A 17,493-nucleotide genomic window follows, 5' to 3' on the forward strand; every position below is an offset into this window, starting at 1 on the left:
TGGGCTGAGCTACCAAAGTCCAGCCTAAGAGGGGGAGGAGCAATAATATGAGCAAAGGGGTCAAGACCATGATGGGGAAACCCTCTGGAACAGCTTACCGGTACTGGCTTTTTGGAGCCCATTCTCTTTGGAGGGACACCTTGCTCAGCCTAGATATAGTGAGGAGGGCCTTTGTTCTTCCTCAAAACAATGTGATAAACTTGTTGACTTCCCATGGGAAGCCTTACCCTCTCTGAGGAGTGGACTCGGGGGTGGGAGGGGGAGCAAGTAGAGGGAGAAGGAGAAGGGAAGGGACTGGGAACTGGGATTGGTATGTAAAATGAGAAAAGATGGTATAAATAAATAAATGATGAATTAGAATTTGTGCAACAGATCCCAGTTAGGTCTTAGTCTCCTCGCTGGAAAAATCCGTAGGGCAATGCAAGGATCCCAAAATAGCTAGGTTGCAATCTTGAAGGTAAAGCTGGAGAACTTGGGTTACTAAATACTAACATTATTATAACCCTGCCTTAATTTAGACTAGGTGGACTTGAGCTGGAGATGGCTCAGTGGTTTAGAATGCACACTGTTCCTATGAAGGACCTGCATTTGGTTCCAAACACACATTCTGGGCAGCTTACAACAGCACATGTCTCCAGATCCAGGGGAATCCAATGCCCCTGATTTCCACGGGTACCTGCACCCATGTCAACCCCCACCATGCAGAGGAAGACATACAATTAAAAAATAATAAAAATAAGTTTTTCAGAGTCAGTGCTCTGACCCCAATGGCCCCTGCAAGATGTTGCTGGTCTCACATCATACCCCTTTGCCCCCTTAAGATGAAGCCTTAATCTTAACAAAGCTCATTACCACCATATGTCCATATGTTCATTACACATAATGATTACTAGGAGCTAGCAAGATACTTCGTCAGAAAAGGGTATCTGACATCAAATCTGAGCACCCCAGAATCCATCCTGGAGAAGGAGAAAACTGATTTCATGTGTGCTTTGGTGTCCACATGCACATACACACACAAAATAAAATTAAATGTAATAAAAAATTTTAAATCATTAAAATCTATTGTAAGTTACTGGTTTTTATTTAAAGTAAAATAGAAATATATTTCATATATATTTTAAAATAGAATTTCACTACAATTAAACAGAAATATACTTAACAAAACTTATTAGGTTTAGAACTAAAGTTTAAAGAGTTACCTCCTAAACTTATCTTTTTTGTCCTTTAAGTCATCAATTTCATTGTGTGTGAACAGATCAGCTATGCGTGTGAGGAGGTTTGCATTGATACAGTTCATGTTGCATGGGGCAGCTACTATGGCATTCATATTTCTGTGGCAATACTGAATACATTGTTCAACCTGAAAAACACCGAATAGAAAATCAGTGTTGAAAATAGTAACGTAAATGATATTGTCAGAGTAATTTCAAACATAAAAATCATGAAAAGTCAAACCCACATATACATTGCCAGTAACTGGACCTGTATGTGTTTATCTACACTGTTAAATAGGCAACATTTAAAACACATATAGAGAAATCATTTACAATCCCTTTTATTTACAATAATGTATTTTAAGAGTCTGTAGCAGGCATAAATCTTACTCTGCACACTACCGTGCATATTCAACTGACTTCTCAAGAATAAACTTAGTTATTAAGGTATACCCAATCCTCCAGGGAAGAGAAACAAAATTTCAGACGTGTAAGGACTTTCTCAGTTCTGTTTTATTTGCTTTCTCTAACCTGAGGTGGATTTACTTAATGTAAATGTAAAGAGAGAGGCGTCTCATATTTCTCCACATACTGTTCTGATGATATAAAAGTAATCGTTCAGGGCTTTAGGGTCTGAAACTCAAAGTGTGAGGACTCTGATTGTTCTGTAGGCCTTGCTTGAAGCCCACGGCCCGCAGACGCCTCACAAACCAGTGCGTCCACCTGCACACAGCACGGCAGCGCTCTGCTCTGTACAGCTGGATGGGGCAAACCAGAGAGCATTTAAATAACAGCTGCAAAATGTCAGCCGTGGGAACAGAAAACCATGAATTACAAACATTTTTTTGCTTTTGGTTTTGTGTGAGATTAAGCCTGACTATGCACCGTAGGGTTGCCCAGATATTTATTAGATAAATAAGAAAATAATTGTACTTAATATTATCACTTGAAATAGATGTGATATATATACATACATATATATATATATACACACACACAGTTTTATATTTGACCAGCTGTCCTTAAGCAATAGATACAAACTATGATGTAAACACAAAGCTACACTGTTTAGTAGCTGGGCATTTGGTTTTTGTTCATTGAACTATAAGTGAGAGACACATAGAATAAAAACATGCCTAAAGAAATTATTTAAATAGTAAAACAATATAATCCAATTAATTTTCCTTATTAGTGATAGAACAAAAATCTTTTAGAATAAAATTTATTCTATCAAGTCTCAAATTACGCAGTTGTTCCAATTATAGATATAACATACAAATGATACCCAGTAGTCTTAACCCCTACTCAAAAGAACAAAGTACTGTTACAATTATTCTCTGAAGCTAACTATTTTGCTTTCTATATATCCAAAAGAGGGTAGGATTAGGTCAATAAAGGGGCTTAGATTTTTAAAATGAATACTTACTAATGAATCCATCTTCAGGAATTCTGAAGAAATGAGAATTGAAATGACATTTCCTGGCTCTAATAAAAAGAAAAAAATGAAATTTCATTTTGATTTCTAACTCAATTTTCTCTTTTCATCTTAAAAGATGATGTTACTTTAATAAAAAAAATTGATATACCCTTACTTATATCACTTAGATTGGATAAAAGAAAGAAGATCTAATATTAAATCATAGGGTGTAGACAAACTGTCCTTGAATTAGATTCATGTTAAGTACAAAACTCTAGCTAAAGACAATGGCATGCAAAAGTCATAGTGAGAAAAGCTAACCAGCGATGGATGAGAGCTTTAATTAGGGAAGCATTTCAGAAAGGCATCAGTGCTGACAAACATTTAATCTTAGAAACAGAGTCCTAAACAGATTTTGTTTATGTGGAACATATGTCAGTATTTACCATAATTTACCATATTAGAAATAATTAGAAAAAATTTTTAGAAGTCAGTTTTAAAATACAATAATCCTATTACATGTAAACATAGTTTTGTTAAAAAATATCTTCAAATAAAAAAATTAGTGAGTGTCACTGATGGACATTTTTTATAAATCTCTTCAGCGTCTAACTTAACTGACTCCCAAATTCTCGTATCTGTTTCTTTCTTCTGAGACAGGATCTCACTCTTAGCCCAGGCTGATCTTCAACTTATAGCAATGCTCTTGCCTCAGCTTCCCAGAGTGCTGGAATTACAAGCATGAGCCACCACACCTGGCTTCAAATAAGCTTTTGCACTTGTTTGGGGGTAGGCTGCTTTGTGAAGCCAAAACTTGACAGGTAGTATTGTCGTGAAGGTGGCGTGGCACAGAATCTGAACTCTGATCAGTAAACTTCTCCTTTGTTCAGTGGTCATCTGCACTGTGAGTGCAGCGTTAACCCACTGCAGAAATGTTTCAGGTACTGCACAGTGCTCACGTGGGAGAGTCGTGCATGTTCTAAGTACTCAGACGACTCATGGGAAAGAGGTGTTTAGAGCTCAGATTTGATAGTAAGACCAACAGAATTTAAAAAGAAAAGTTTTTGTGTATGGAGAAGTTGTCGGTTACACTGCAGCAGGGACACTTTCCAAAACTCGAATTCTCATGTGAGAACTTGGCTTTTATCACTAACAACACCACTATCAACTGTTTTTCTTTATGTGACTAGCTCATTTACCTGTCTGAACAATCACAAGTTCTGAAGCTGCTTTCTCAAGTAAACACGTTTTTCTACTTTGAGGTCAGCTGAGTTATGAGCTCACTCAGCTGTGCCAGTGCTTCCCCTCAAGACAGCCACACTGGTAAGCATCCAAACTGCTGAGGCCAATATGAGAGCCCAGAAAAAGATGTATACTGAGGGTTGAGGTGTAATAAAGTCATTTTTACCGCTTCATCAAGGACAAGTGAACCTACATTTTTCCCTTTCCTTTTTAACTATGAGTGTGTGGTACTGGAGAAAACCAATAAACAGCTCTCTGTGTCTGCTTTGATTCGGGCTGTAAAGCTCAACAATTTTGTACACATTGCCTTTTCACATTCTGAACAAATCTTGACACACAGAAAAAGTGAGTAACATCTTGGTATTGTCATGTAAACCTGGTTAACCTTGAGAGCCTTTAAAGAGCCCCAGGACCCGTCGGACAGAGCATGAGTTCCTGTGGTCTGAGCACGGCTCTAGTAAACCTCTAAGCCTCAGTTTGGACCTGAAGCAACTACTGGGTGACACAGATTTCAGCTCAAAATAAGCAATGGATTCAATTTTTGTTTTTGCTTTTTTACCTAAAGTGGGAATCTCACAATCCTTATTCTCCTTAGTGTTCCTTTTGACATATTTTATCAGCCAGTTGAAAATATGAACATCACAATGAACAGAAATGTCCACCTCTTCCCAGCGCTGGGCATCCATAGATAAATATTCAGCAAAGTACTTCATTTCTGATATTAAAAGATCTCGTGGACAAATAAAATCTTCTTTCAAATTTTTTGCTTCATCACATACGTGGATCACCATGTTTGGCCTTCATGAAAAACGTTACACAGAAAAGAGACGATTAGAGTGCGAAGGGGCAGTGAGACCACCGACGTGTAGGTGGCGGTAAGAGAACAAGGTCCTCTTGCAGGTTTCGACCACAAAAATCTGTTTCATAGGGTCTGACTTCAAAATTTCTCACTTCTTGTTTATCTGATTATACCTTAGATTATGATTAACTTCAGTAAGCTACCCACTTCATAAAGAAATAAAAAATATTGTTTCTAAAGAACTAATACTTTACATGGCTTCAATTTTATTGTTCAAGTTTCAGTTCTCAAAGAACAACTAAATAATAGACTTTGATTCTTGTGTAATGACTAACATCTTTATACTTTTAAAAAAGGAAAACTATCTATCTAAAATGATTCCTTGAACAATCAAATTAAAAACCTGTATGCTTACTTTAGTATCAGCAATGTTTGGCTCCATGCACTCATAAAATATATATTAATGAGAACAGTTACAAGATGGGACCAAACTAGCCCCACAGCATGTGGGGGACAGATGTGAGGCTTGGGTGCTCTGTGGGGCCACTGGCAGTGGGACCAGGATTTATCCCTAGTGCTTGATCTGGCATCTTGGAGCTCATTCTCTATGGAGGGATACCTTGCTCAACCTAGATATGGGGGGAGGGCCTTGATCCTACATCAAACTGATGTTAGACTTTGTTGACTCTCCATGGGGGGCTTACCCTTTCTGGGGGATGGATGGGGGTAGGGAGAACGGTGGGTATGGGGGGAAGGGGGTGAGAGCAGGGATGCTGTGTGGAATATTAAAGTAATAATAAAAAACGATTACTTATAAAAAAGAATTAAAACTATGTGCTTATTTACATAAAATAATTTAGTAAATACATCTGAAAGTTTGCTTCAAAAACTACATACTCCTTGAATTTACCTTCCTTGAAAGTGATGTATTTCGCTAGGTATGGCAGCAGGCGTGTGTAATGGGGCATGAGAATCTGAAGTGGTAGGATTACCATCAGCTGGGGGTTGTCTGTACTGTATAGTAGGTACCAGGCCAACCTGGGCCATAGAGTGAGACCCTGTCTCAAAAATGCAAAAGTCAACTAAAAAAGAAAAAGTAGGAGTAAGGGTATAGCTCAGCTGGTAAATGAGATGGAGCTGAATTCCTAGAACCCATTTTAAAAAGCACAGTGTGTTGGGCAGATCAAAGCAGACAGATCCTTAGGACTTGGCCGCATCCAGCCTAGCCAACCTGGAATGTTCCAGGACAGAGAAAATCTTTTCACTTCCACACATGCACCTTCACATACACGAACAAACGAAAAACCAGAACCCCCAACAGTGTGATGCACTGTCTCATGCCATTACAAAAAGGGAATAAATAGGAAGAAATACAGTGTACTAAAAGTATGAATTACTTTGTGCTTAGTTCAATTTCACAAATTCCAAATACAGAACAAAGTGTTTTATATAAAGTTGGGATATAAGAAGAAGTATTATAATCAATGTTCTATCACAATCAAAAGAGGGCTAACAAGATGGCTCAGTAGGAAGGGTGTTTGTTGCTAAACCTGATGGCCTCGCTTTAATCCTTGGGACCCACGCGGTAGGCGGGAAGCAGGGATTCCTACCAATACCCTTTGCTCACGCGTGCTCACCATGCACACTCTGGCCTGTGGAGAGGGAGAGCTCAAGTTCAAGGCTGCCTGGGAAACCTGGCTGACCCTGACTAGCTCAGCGGCTGAGGGCTTGCTTCCCTGGCATGTGCAGTGCCCTAGGCTCCATCCGCATACAAGGAAAGGGAGAGGAGGGAGAGGAGGAATGTAGATGAGTTCTGTGATATGTGAACTTCATATTAATAAAACTGTTATTATAAATCTACAAAAATTAGAGGTGCAGGAAAGAAATTTTATAGATGAAAAAGATAGTTCCATATTCATTATGTGAGCTAGTGTATTATTTGTCAAAACAAAGTAAACATTTACTATGCATGCACTTTATTGTATAGAAAACACACAGAGCAAAACAAAATATCAAAACCTGAAGCATAGTGAAATACATTCTGATTTCTAAATATTTATAAAGCAACTATATTAGACAGTTCTAAAATGCACATCTAATCTCATTAATAAAGTTAAAGAACTAATTACTTAGAGGTTTTTCTTTGGACATTAAAATTTACTTTCAAAATTATGTTAATAGATGTTATTTCTAACTTTTAAAGATAGGCAAATTAATTTTTAAGAATGAAAAAACCTCCACAACTTATAAATAGCACAAGCAAGCAACATGCTTAGGTATTAAGCTATTTGTTGTTGTTCAGCACAGAGGAATCCGATTCCAATGTCTTAGCAATGAAGTATGTAAAATTCCTACAGTATGCTGACTGATAAACACAACCACCAATCGTATATGTGAACGGCTAACAGTAATATTAATATTAAATCTTATCTAGCAAACAACCGGCCTCCTACCCTTCAGATTCTTCAGTCATTTCTCCAGCATTACGAGTAGTACAATTTTCACTTTCTGAAGAACAATTCCTTGTGGAAGCTATACTATGTCTTCCTTAAATACAGAAACAGACACATACAAAAAAAGGGGGGTGGGTTAGCATTTCTAGCTGAGAATGGCTTTTACTTATGGATGGTAACAAGGTAAACACATGGTTCCCAAGGCCAGCTATGGTATTTGGCATTTGTCAGGTAGCATTTCTCACCTTAACACTCATATCTTAAGGGCAGTACGACTGCTAACGTTCTAGTGAACATTCTCAGAAGATGTGGTATTCCAAACCAAGCCAATTGCTCAAAAGCACAGCTCAGTCTCCTCTTCCCAAAGTGCATTCCTATTTCCATATTCAGACCGCAGCTGAAAGTAAAGTGGCTCCTTCTGAGGACCCCTAAACTGGTGACTTCCAAGTGCAACTCCAGAAAACACCTCCTCAACCCTGCCACTGTGCTACCTGAATTTCTGTCAACTTCAGTAAAAATGGCTGTAAAAAGAGACCACGAAGAGCAAGATGCTCTATTTTTTTAAAGTAGCCTGGATAGTAGCATGTGCTATGATCCCAGAGGTTGGGAGGCAGTGGTAGATGGAGCTCAGTGAGTTCTGGACCAGCCTGGTTCATACAGTAAGTTCTGGGACAGCTAGGGCTACACAGAGAGATTCTGTTTCAAAAACAAACAAATGAAAGAAATTAACTAATTAATAAATATTTTAAAAAGTGCCCAAGCATGATGGTACATGCCTTTATCCCAGCACACGGAAAGATCAGGCGTACAAGGTCATCCTTAGCTACATAACAAGTTTGAGCCAACCTGAGCTACAAGAAAAAGTAAAAGTAAAAAACAAGTCCAAGTGCAGCTGAACTTAAAACTTAACTTTAATTTGTTCTGGGAGAAGAAAATTTTATTATTCTTTAAGTGGGATATCTACAAATAAACTATGAGCACAGGAGAGAAAATGAAATATAAATTTGCTATATTACATCCATGTTAAATTAATTTAAAATAAGGAAACGAAGGCTAGGAATACAGTTCAGCTGGCTGAAGACTTATCTACTGAGATTAATTCCCGGCACTGCATAAACTGGGTGTGGTGATATACTCCATCTCTCAGTACAGTGATACAGTCATCTCTCAGTACAGTGATACAGTCACCTCTCAGTACAGTGATACAGTCATCTCTCAGTACAGAGATACAGTCATCTCAGTACAGTGATACAGTCACCTCTCAGTACAGAGATACAGTCACCTCTCAGTACAGTAATACAGGTCATCTCTCAGTACAGTGATACAGGTCATCTCTCAGTACAGAGATACAGTCATCTCAGTACAGTGATACAGGTCATCTCTCAGTACACTGATACAGTCATCTCAGTACAGTGATACAGTCACCTCTCAGTACAGTGATACAGTCATCTCTCAGTACTTGGGAGATGGGAGGCAGGAAACTCAGAAGTTCAAGGTCTTTCTTAGCTACATACTGAGTTCAAGACCAGCCTGGGTTACATGACACCCTTTTTCAAAAAACAAAATTACAGCAAATAAACAACATGTAAAACACTAGTTTGAGAAACTAGAGTATATAATTTTGATACAATTAACATTTTGTTTTAGAAAAATTACTTCACCTACATATTACAGTTAAGGTTTTTGAAAAACAGCAAAGACAATGAAAATTTTTAACATTCACAAAGATAAAAATACTAACAGATTTTACACAAGTATTTGAATTGTTGACTAAGATTGACTAGACTGTACAAATGTAGATTTTCATAAGGACAAGTGCTATATTGTACTTTACAATCTTACCTGCTTTGGAAACTGTGACTTGATCAACTGGAGTCTCTTGAAAATCTCCTTGTGTTTCCAGAAGTGAAGATTTAATGTAAGTGGCTAAAGACTCCACAGGACCCTCCCCAGCTGCCATTAAGGGGTTATACTGATTGTCGACAGGTGAGCTTCCGCTGCTCTTCAGCTCATCAAACCTTTTTGCACACTGAAAAAATAGAAAATGGTAAAAATGGAGGTTACATTACAAAACTCCCTGTGAATGAAAATGCCAAAATGGTGGTACTTCCTGTGCTAACCAAAAAAGTTAAAAAAAAGCACATAATGGTTTTAAACATGCTTACTACCTTAATACATGATATTATCATTGAGTAATATTATAAGAGTAATCATTAAGTAATCATTAAGATAATCTTCAGCCAATAAAATTTAATAAAATATTGTTGATTGATCTAACTTATAGGGGAGAAGATATATTTATTCATAGTTCTGAATGATCAACTTCAATCATTAAGGTTTTGTATGTGTAAGGCAAAGTAAAAAGATTAATGGGAAAAAGTTATTTTCTTGTCTTCTATTTAAAGACACTTTATTTTAAAATTATCTTAGGAGACAGGATTTCTATGTGTAGTCCTGGCTGTCCTGGAATGTCCTCTTCCGGTGTCCTTGAGCACTATATGAATGTGGTGCACAGATATACATGCAGACAAAACACTTATAAATACAATAAAATAAATATAAAAGGAAATAAAAAGATGTAAATTTTTTCACTTAGATGTTTCTTTAGATCTCACATTTGGGGGTTCAGTGTGCTGTTGTGTTTGCTCATTAGGTGGTATCTAGGGATTGTTACTTACCTCTTTGGGTGTTAGTCCAGGCACAAGCCTTGCCACAGTTTCCCAGTTGATGGTCTGAGGGATTCCAATTAATGGATAAAGGATCATATCTAATACCATTTGGTTATTATTATTCAGGAAATTATTGTTTTCTGGATACCCACGACTCATCTTTTGGAGCTAGAAACAGGGAAAACACAGTCTTATTAACATCTGAAATTCAGATGTTTCTAGAACATTGTAGACTAGTTACAGTCATTCCTAAAAATCACCTGTCATATAAAGAAAAAATAAAACAAACACAGAATATCCATCCAAAATCTCCTCAGACACAAAAGCTTTATGATATTATGACTTGAAAGATGGGTACATGTATGGATGGACAGATGGATGAAAAATACAATAAAAAGAATCTTAATGATAGATTTCCAGTGGCAGGCATTTGGGTGTTTACTACAAAATTCTTTCTGACTCTGTTATATGTTAAATTTTTTCCAAATCAAATGTCCAGGGGAAGTTTTTCTTCTTATAAAAACTCACTAACCATGCCTTGTTTATACACTGACTATCTAGAATTCATTTAATCAAACTGTGAAGAAATTGAAACATGTACCTTGCTAAAAAGAAAAAAAATAGATTATAATTTCATTCTGTTCTTAAATAGCCTCCCTCCTGTTTTTCCCTGAGTGAATGTTCGCGGTGCAAATAATGACGGCTGAACAAACTGAACTTGCATAGACATAATAAGATGAGCCTTGGCCTGGTAACCGAGCAGAGCAGAACTGTAGTAATGACTATTAAGTGGTGCTATTTTTATATGTTTGAAACAACTTCTCTTTGCAAAGTTCTTTGCAGCCCTTTTTTTCTGAAGCAATGTGAAACTGACCTGACTGATGTGGCGATGGATACTGGCAGAAAAATGGATAACGTAAGCATCATGGTGACATTATTCTGGCCAACAGCCAAAATGGAGTTGCACCATGGGGAGGCAGAGAAATTGGAATAGCTATGAAAGAGGAGCTCTCACTAATTTTACAACGTAAGGAAACAGGTTCTAAGGAGCTAAATAAGTTACACAATGCCATCAATCTATTAAGATAGTTCTTTCCATTCTACATAAGAGCATGGGGTGGAGAGGCGGTGAGTCAGAGGTGATGGTTCAGGATGGGAAAGGACAGACTCTAATAGCTTGTGACGCTGCTTGTGTTTTAGAGAAACAACTGTCAAAGCTTTGTCTCCTGAGGTGGGCTGGGGATATTATAAAAAGAAAGAAAAGAAACAGAAACAGAACCACCCTCCAAAGATAAAATGTTTTAAAAGCTCTTTATGTCAGCCAATGTAAGACACTGTTTTATCCAAGCATTTACCAATTCCATCATGTGTCAGGCACTGCAGCCGAAGTTGGAATACAAAATTATAGAAAAACAGAGGTGAGGGTTAATGGCTAGTTATGCTTACAGTTTAACTGTTGTTAGTTTCTAGGTTGAGAATCCACCTGAAACTATAAGCTGCTCTAAGAAAAATACGGCATAACGTAGAGCAAAGATCACTGACAGACAGACGCCACCTAAACTTGCTGAACTGCAGCAGAGGTATTAGACTAAAAGCCTGACAGTGCAGAGAGAACAAAAGGGGTCACTCTGGGAAGGTACTCTGGAGATACCCATGGCACCTCACAGATGAGACATGGCCTACAGAGACAGCATATGCTTCCTAGGACCGCGACATCTCCAAATGTGGCTTACAGAGACAGTATATGTTTCCTAGGACTGAGACATCTCGAGACGTGGCCTACAGAGACAGTGTATGCTTCCTAGGACTGTGACATCTCGAGATGTGGCCTACAGAAACAGTATATGCTTCCTAGGACTGCAGTATTTCAAGTGCGCTGGAGTAGAAGTGTGGAAGCAAGTCAGGAGCAAGAACCACTGCCTTAGGACATAAAATGGCAGCCAAGTAACAATCTATGTGTTTGCATAAGCATTAAAAAGCAACAGGGGCCCGAGAGATGGCTGGCAGTTGCAAGTACTTGCTGTTATTGAGCAAGACCTGAGTTTGGTACCCAGCTCCCAACTGTTTTTTACACCCATTCATTGCTCCAGTTACAGGGGCTATAGCGCCCTCTTCTGGTCTTCATGGGGACTAAGCATGTGTATGATGCACACAGATACATGCAAGCAAACACACATAAATAAAAATGAATAAATCTAAAACACAAAAGAGACCCAAAGCACTCTAAAATCATGGCTTCCAGGGATGTACCTTATAGGAGGGTCTGTACAGCGTAGTAGTCACAAGTATAGATTCTGAAGTGACGCTGTCCAACTGTGTATCCTGGTTCCACCATTAAGATAGCATCTAGTTCAAGTAATTTGGCTTCCAATTTCCTCATCTGCAAAACAAAGGTAAAACAGTAGGTAGCTTCTGGATTTCCAGGCTTTAAGTGGGACCTCTTACAGGTACAGTGTGAGGACTGGATGTTTGTAGCAGAAGAATTAGCATTTCTGAGATCCCTGGATCAAACAGATTCATAAAGATTAACAATGAAGTATGCTGCCGATAAAGGATTAAAGTGGGCTCCTGATACTTACCCAGCTTTACCATTTGCAGCAGTGCATCCTGGGGCTTCAACTGTTTCAGCTATAAGGAAAACAACAACAGCCTTTAGGATTATTGTGAGAATTCAATCATACTATTAAAGCACCCAGCACAGCATCTGGATTCAAATGGGTACCACACTTTATTACAACCACTATTTATTCTTATTCTACTTTGGCCATTGGTGACATAAATTTTTTTCAAGAATTAGCTGAGTCACTTAGAAAGAATTGCCGAGGACAGAATTTCAGTTTTATCTTGCTTTGTAGCTCAGGCTAGCTTCTACCTCTTGATCCTCCTCCTCAACCTCCAGAGCACAGGGATTACAGGTCTGTACTGACACACCCAGCTCATAGGTTGGTCTTTTTATCTTTTGATTCCTTAGAAGGACCAGCAAAGCAGATAGTGCCCAAAATGTTTGCTGAGTTAATAAAGTCACAAAACTTTAAAGAAACAATGTATCTTTTGGAACCCCACTCTGAGTTGAAAGCTGTACTCTATGAGAATATGTAAGTATCTACAATAATATGTGGCAATCTTGATTTTCAGTGAACACTGCTCTCTATTACATGGGTAAATAATACGTGGATCCCTTTCTGAGCACACTGCTCTCTACTTACAGGGGTAATACATGGATCCCTTTTCTGAGCACATGATTTGGAAAGGGGTGTTTATAATTTGTTGGGACCTTAGTAGACATTTAGGATCCAGGAATGTAGATGAGTTCTTGCCTACTATGTGGGGCCCTCAGTTTGATGCCCAGCACTGAAAGAAAGAAAGAAAGAAAGAAAGAAAGAAAGAAAGAAAGAAAGAAAGAAAGAAAGAAAGAAAGAAAACAGACCCCTTGTAAGCTGGGTTTTTTTTTGGTTTTAATTTCCAGGAAAAAAAATCAATTGAATTTTTTTTTTCTATTCTTGGTGGTGGGGATGAGGAGTGTACTCTACCACTGAGCTAAATCTCCAGTCATTAAAATTTCAAAAATGTTGTCTCTATCAAATTCTTAAAATCGTGTATATTTCAAATATTATTCTCATGTATTTGTGCTCATGGATAATTTACATAATTTGGGTGTGATTTTTTTTTCTGTAGACACAACTGAATCTTTCCAAGCAAGGATAAAACTATTGTGTATTCTACTTAAATTAATCTACTAGCAAACTTCCTTTCGGGTCTGAACGTAAGTATGAAAGGTAAAGCATTGACAGATAATTTTTAATAAAGCATATAGTCTCTTGGAACAGCTGGCAAACGCATCTCATTCAGGAACAAGGTATAAAGACACGAAAAACTTTGATCAAAAGAATATCTGAAGCTCAAAATTATCCTCATACATGATAAAATAATATATGTTAAAAGTGTCTAAGGCATAACAAATTACTTACCCTAAATTGAAAATTCTATTGTTTAACACATTACACTTTTAAAGAACATAACTTGTTTCCTTATTTTTGGCTTATTCACTTGCATAAACACGGCTATCTAAGTCGCTTTCTCTGTCCATGATAAGCACCTGTTTTTCATGTTTCAATGAAAAAGGGGTTCTTGATTCTTTTTCTCCCTAGGCAGAGGTGGCAGTGGACGGAAGGGGGCACAGGGACAGGTGGGAGGTCTCTGGCACAACACAGGGAGGTGGTTAACACTGACTCATCCCAAAAAAGGAGAACAGACTTCCTGACCCTGGTCAAGACCTGAGAACCGAGGCGGTTGGCTCTGATTCTGAAGGGCGTAGGGTAGCATCGCCTCCCACCCGGGTCCGAGGCTCCCTGCGCGGCGCGTCCTCCGGGCCCGGATTCCGCGGCGTGGACGCCGACTCGGGGCGCGGGCTAGAGAGAGGCAGACAAAGGCGTCGGACAGGAGCCAGGCCGGGACGACGAGGGCCGGAGTCCGGCGCCGAAGCTGGGCTCCGTCGTCAGGCGCGCGGGCGGGACGGGGCTGCTGGGCGGCGGCGGGATGGGGCAGCGGGCTGTGCCCGGGCGTCCGCGGGCTTCCGGGCAACGGGGCCCGCACGATCCGTCGGTCCGTCCGCCCGCCCGGGACGGCCGAGCTCCCGGCCCTCGCCCCACTTCCAGCTCCCGCCTGGGTGCCCCAGCCTCTCAGCGTCTCCCTCACCTCCACAAGGCCGCGGCGGCCCCCACTGCGCCCGTGTCACCTGCAGCGGCCGGCACCGCCCAAGCTCGTGCCGGGAACGGCGCGACCCGGCGACCAAGCCCGGCTCAGGCGGCCTCACGCACCGCGACCGCACCCGCCTGCGCCCGGTAGCTGGCAGCCCTGAACGAGAGCCGAGGGGCGGAGCCCCAGTCGACCGGCCCGGCCAATCGCAGGCTAGCGCCGCAGCCGAGGAGCCAATGAACGACGAGCTCCTGCGGGCCCGAGGGTGCGGTCCGGAGCGCAGCCCACGGCTCCGCCCACTGCTCCTTAGCCCGCCCCCTCTGGCTTTTCCTCTCAAGCCTGTCGCATTGCAGCGGCTCCGCCCTCTCAGCGTCCTGTCTCTTAGCAACTTGATCCTCAGCTATTGATTTTAGATGACCGATGCGGAGTGCACCAGAGGGATGTGTGGGAGATAAAGGGAGCGCGAGTTCAAAGAATGGAGTTAAAAAAATATTTCCGTGTCAGTCATTTTGGTATAAGCTGCATATAGGTAAAACGAAATTCTATAATCTGATAGGGCGTTGACTGGCAGTTAGAAACAAACTGTAACTGAAAAGCTAGTGACTGCTCCGATATATTGTGGAAAATGACATCGGTGTTAAGCCGGAAGGCACTGAAGGAAGCGGATTAGAAGCCAGAATGTGAGTTTACATTGACTACCACTCTGTGGTTTGGGCAAGATTCCAAACGGTGTCCTTATAAGCACAGATTTAAGAGAACCGAGCTTTACTGTTGGGGACCCCATATGAGACCAGCCTCTGTTGCTTCACACCGAAATAAACATGCGCTATCACTTTAGATAGTGTTGGAAACTTTTCCATCATCGCTTTAATATTTTCATTCTTTAGGGGGCAGTCCAGTCTCAACTCCCTATGTAGCTGTTGATTTTGAACTCTAGCTTTTTCTTTTTCTCTTTTAGGTACATCCTGATCCTCCTGCCTCCACCTTGCAAATGCTGGGACTACAGGCATTCAACACCATACAGTTTACTTACGTCTTTTCTAAAGCATACTTTTACAGACAGGGTCCTTGAGAGGATAATTTATTTAGTCTTTTCCATTTAAACCTCAAATAACTAAAGTTTAGGACCCAGGGATGTAGATCAGTTGGTAGAATGCTTCCCTAACACACAGGATGCCCCATGTTTGCTCCCCAAGACTAAAAACCAAAGAAAGCAGTCTAAAACCACATGGATTCCAGGACACCTATGAATGCTGCTCATCACAAAATCGTGGAATATCTTTTGTAACTTGGTTTCAAAGTTTTTGAGCATCTGCTTTGTAGATAGAGGACAAAGTTGTGTTGCAACGTCAAAAGGGTGGGAATTTAAATTAGTACAGTCATTATGTGGTGATGGAAGCTACAAAACAATCCCACACTAGCTCAGAATTACATCTAACAAAGGGTTTTTTATTTAGGGGTAGACTCACAGATAGCAGTCCTAAACCACAGTCCTCTGCACAAACGAAAGCAAGAGCCGGAAGCGAGAGAGTGAGCTCAAGCTTTAAAGCTGCATTTATAGCATAAAAGACCATGCTCAAGTGAGCTGGTATCTTAAAGGCTATTGGCTGAAGTAGCTCCCACAGCACCTCCCCCTTTTGTTTAAATAAGAGAGTTCCAAAACCAATACAAAACTATATACACTAGGAAGAGATATCAAGAATAAGATTAGAATTACAACCAGCATATGCTGTAGGAAATCATACAGCCAGTAGCCTTTAAATTAACTGCCCACTGGGGAGTGACCTCTTATACTATTTATGCCAAAGTAAAGCATGCTTCCGGCCTCTTTTCCAGCTGCGGGATTCGGTTTCTGTTCTCTGTTCCAGCAGAGGATTCTGATTTGTGAGTCTACCCCTAAATAAATAACTGTCTATTATTCTCAATTCTGAGCTGGTGTGGGATTTCTTTTAAGCATTCTTCTTGATCTGGTGCCCACATAAATCTGGACTCCACACCTACCGGGTGGATAGCCTAAAGGCCTAGCCAGTCTATGGCCCAGAAAGTCTCCCAACCCCACCTGCTTGGCTTGCTTTTACCTAAGCAGGTTTTTTTTTTTTTTGGTAGAACATCCGCCACAGCAGAGCTTACTGCGTGTGGCAACTTGGAAATTTTCCAAGCGCACACATTACTGCCGCATTTCCTGGTGCGGTTCCCTGGTGTGGTTCCTTGCCCTGTGGCAACTTCTGCAACTTCCGGTTTGTGCTCCCTGCCCATGAATTCTGGGTTTCTTGCTCCATGTAATTGCTTTTAATTTGTCAAGCAAAGCATATTGCTCAGTATTTAATGAGTACCAAGGCAGAAACTAAAGCAGCTCAGGACCATTCCTGTCACCACCGGTTGCATTGCTTCTAGTCGCAACTCTGCAACCACGACATCTGCTGGACAATAAAGATTACAGTTTACCAAATCACATAACAGGTAATTAATAAACCAACATGGCAGATTACTGTTGCAGGAGGTCCTTCCGTTCCTCCAGCCAATAGCTGCTGAGATACCAGCCCATTGGGGTGTGGTCTCTCTCTTTAAAAATGCAGCCACTTCCCTCCTCGCTCTCTCTTACTTCCTGCTCCGCTTACGGCGACTAGACTCCCTTCCTGATTGCACAGAGGGCTGTTGTCTGGGACGGTGATCTGTAAGTTTTTTCCCCTTTAAATAAATAACCATTCTATTAATCATAATTCCAAACTGGTGTGGGATTGTTTGTGACTTACGCCTTCGTCTTCATCTGGTGCCCTGCAGAATGTCTTGCAGACTCTTTCATGAGTCAGGAACCCCGAAAGATCATCTCACCTTTAGGCAAGTTCAGCAGCCCTTTCTTTGCAGGTTCTCTGTGTCCAGTTTATGCAACAGTCCAGGCAAGAGCAGTTTCTTGCCCAAATGACTATCAAACTTCATAAGGAGCCTCTTCAATGCCCATCTTCCTCTAGAAGTAGATTGGTACTGCCAGGAGCAGATGTGT

At 40.4% G+C, this 17,493-nt stretch overlaps 1 protein-coding gene and 1 long non-coding RNA gene across 7 annotated transcripts in view; one reads left to right on the forward strand and one right to left on the reverse strand.

The window, feature by feature from the left end:
* The window catches only part of Sanbr (SANT and BTB domain regulator of CSR), a 46,431-nt gene extending 31,778 nt beyond the window's left edge, over window positions 1-14,653 (reverse strand). Inside the window, exons 1-10 of one of the 6 annotated variants that reach the window (XM_050140804.1) lie at window positions 14,493-14,653; window positions 14,131-14,206; window positions 12,377-12,425; window positions 12,048-12,177; window positions 9,807-9,965; window positions 8,971-9,157; window positions 7,129-7,222; window positions 4,436-4,674; window positions 2,644-2,702; window positions 1,203-1,363 (exon numbers count right to left, since the gene is read on the reverse strand). In XM_050140804.1, the coding sequence (XP_049996761.1) occupies window positions 1,203-1,363; window positions 2,644-2,702; window positions 4,436-4,674; window positions 7,129-7,222; window positions 8,971-9,157; window positions 9,807-9,956 (890 nt within the window). In that variant the 5' untranslated portion in view covers window positions 9,957-9,965; window positions 12,048-12,177; window positions 12,377-12,425; window positions 14,131-14,206; window positions 14,493-14,653. Of the gene's footprint in view, window positions 1-1,202; window positions 1,364-2,643; window positions 2,703-4,435; window positions 4,675-7,128; window positions 7,223-8,970; window positions 9,158-9,806; window positions 9,966-12,047; window positions 12,178-12,376; window positions 12,426-14,059; window positions 14,207-14,492 lie in introns of those variants that run through there. The other 5 variants (XM_050140802.1, XM_050140801.1, XM_050140803.1 and 2 more) reach the window with 5 other exon arrangements.
* Window positions 7,831-8,958, forward strand: LOC126500714 (uncharacterized). Its single transcript, XR_007591406.1, has 3 exons — window positions 7,831-8,359; window positions 8,431-8,502; window positions 8,574-8,958. It is a non-coding gene; the product is annotated as an uncharacterized lncRNA (long non-coding RNA).
* Window positions 14,654-17,493: the final 2,840 nt, after the last annotated feature.

This window comes from Alexandromys fortis, unplaced genomic scaffold (genome assembly GCF_014885135.2).
Source record: "Alexandromys fortis isolate MF-2015 unplaced genomic scaffold, M_Fortis_MF-2015_v1.1 scaffold_7, whole genome shotgun sequence".
NCBI classification, from domain to species: domain Eukaryota; kingdom Metazoa; phylum Chordata; class Mammalia; order Rodentia; family Cricetidae; genus Alexandromys; species Alexandromys fortis.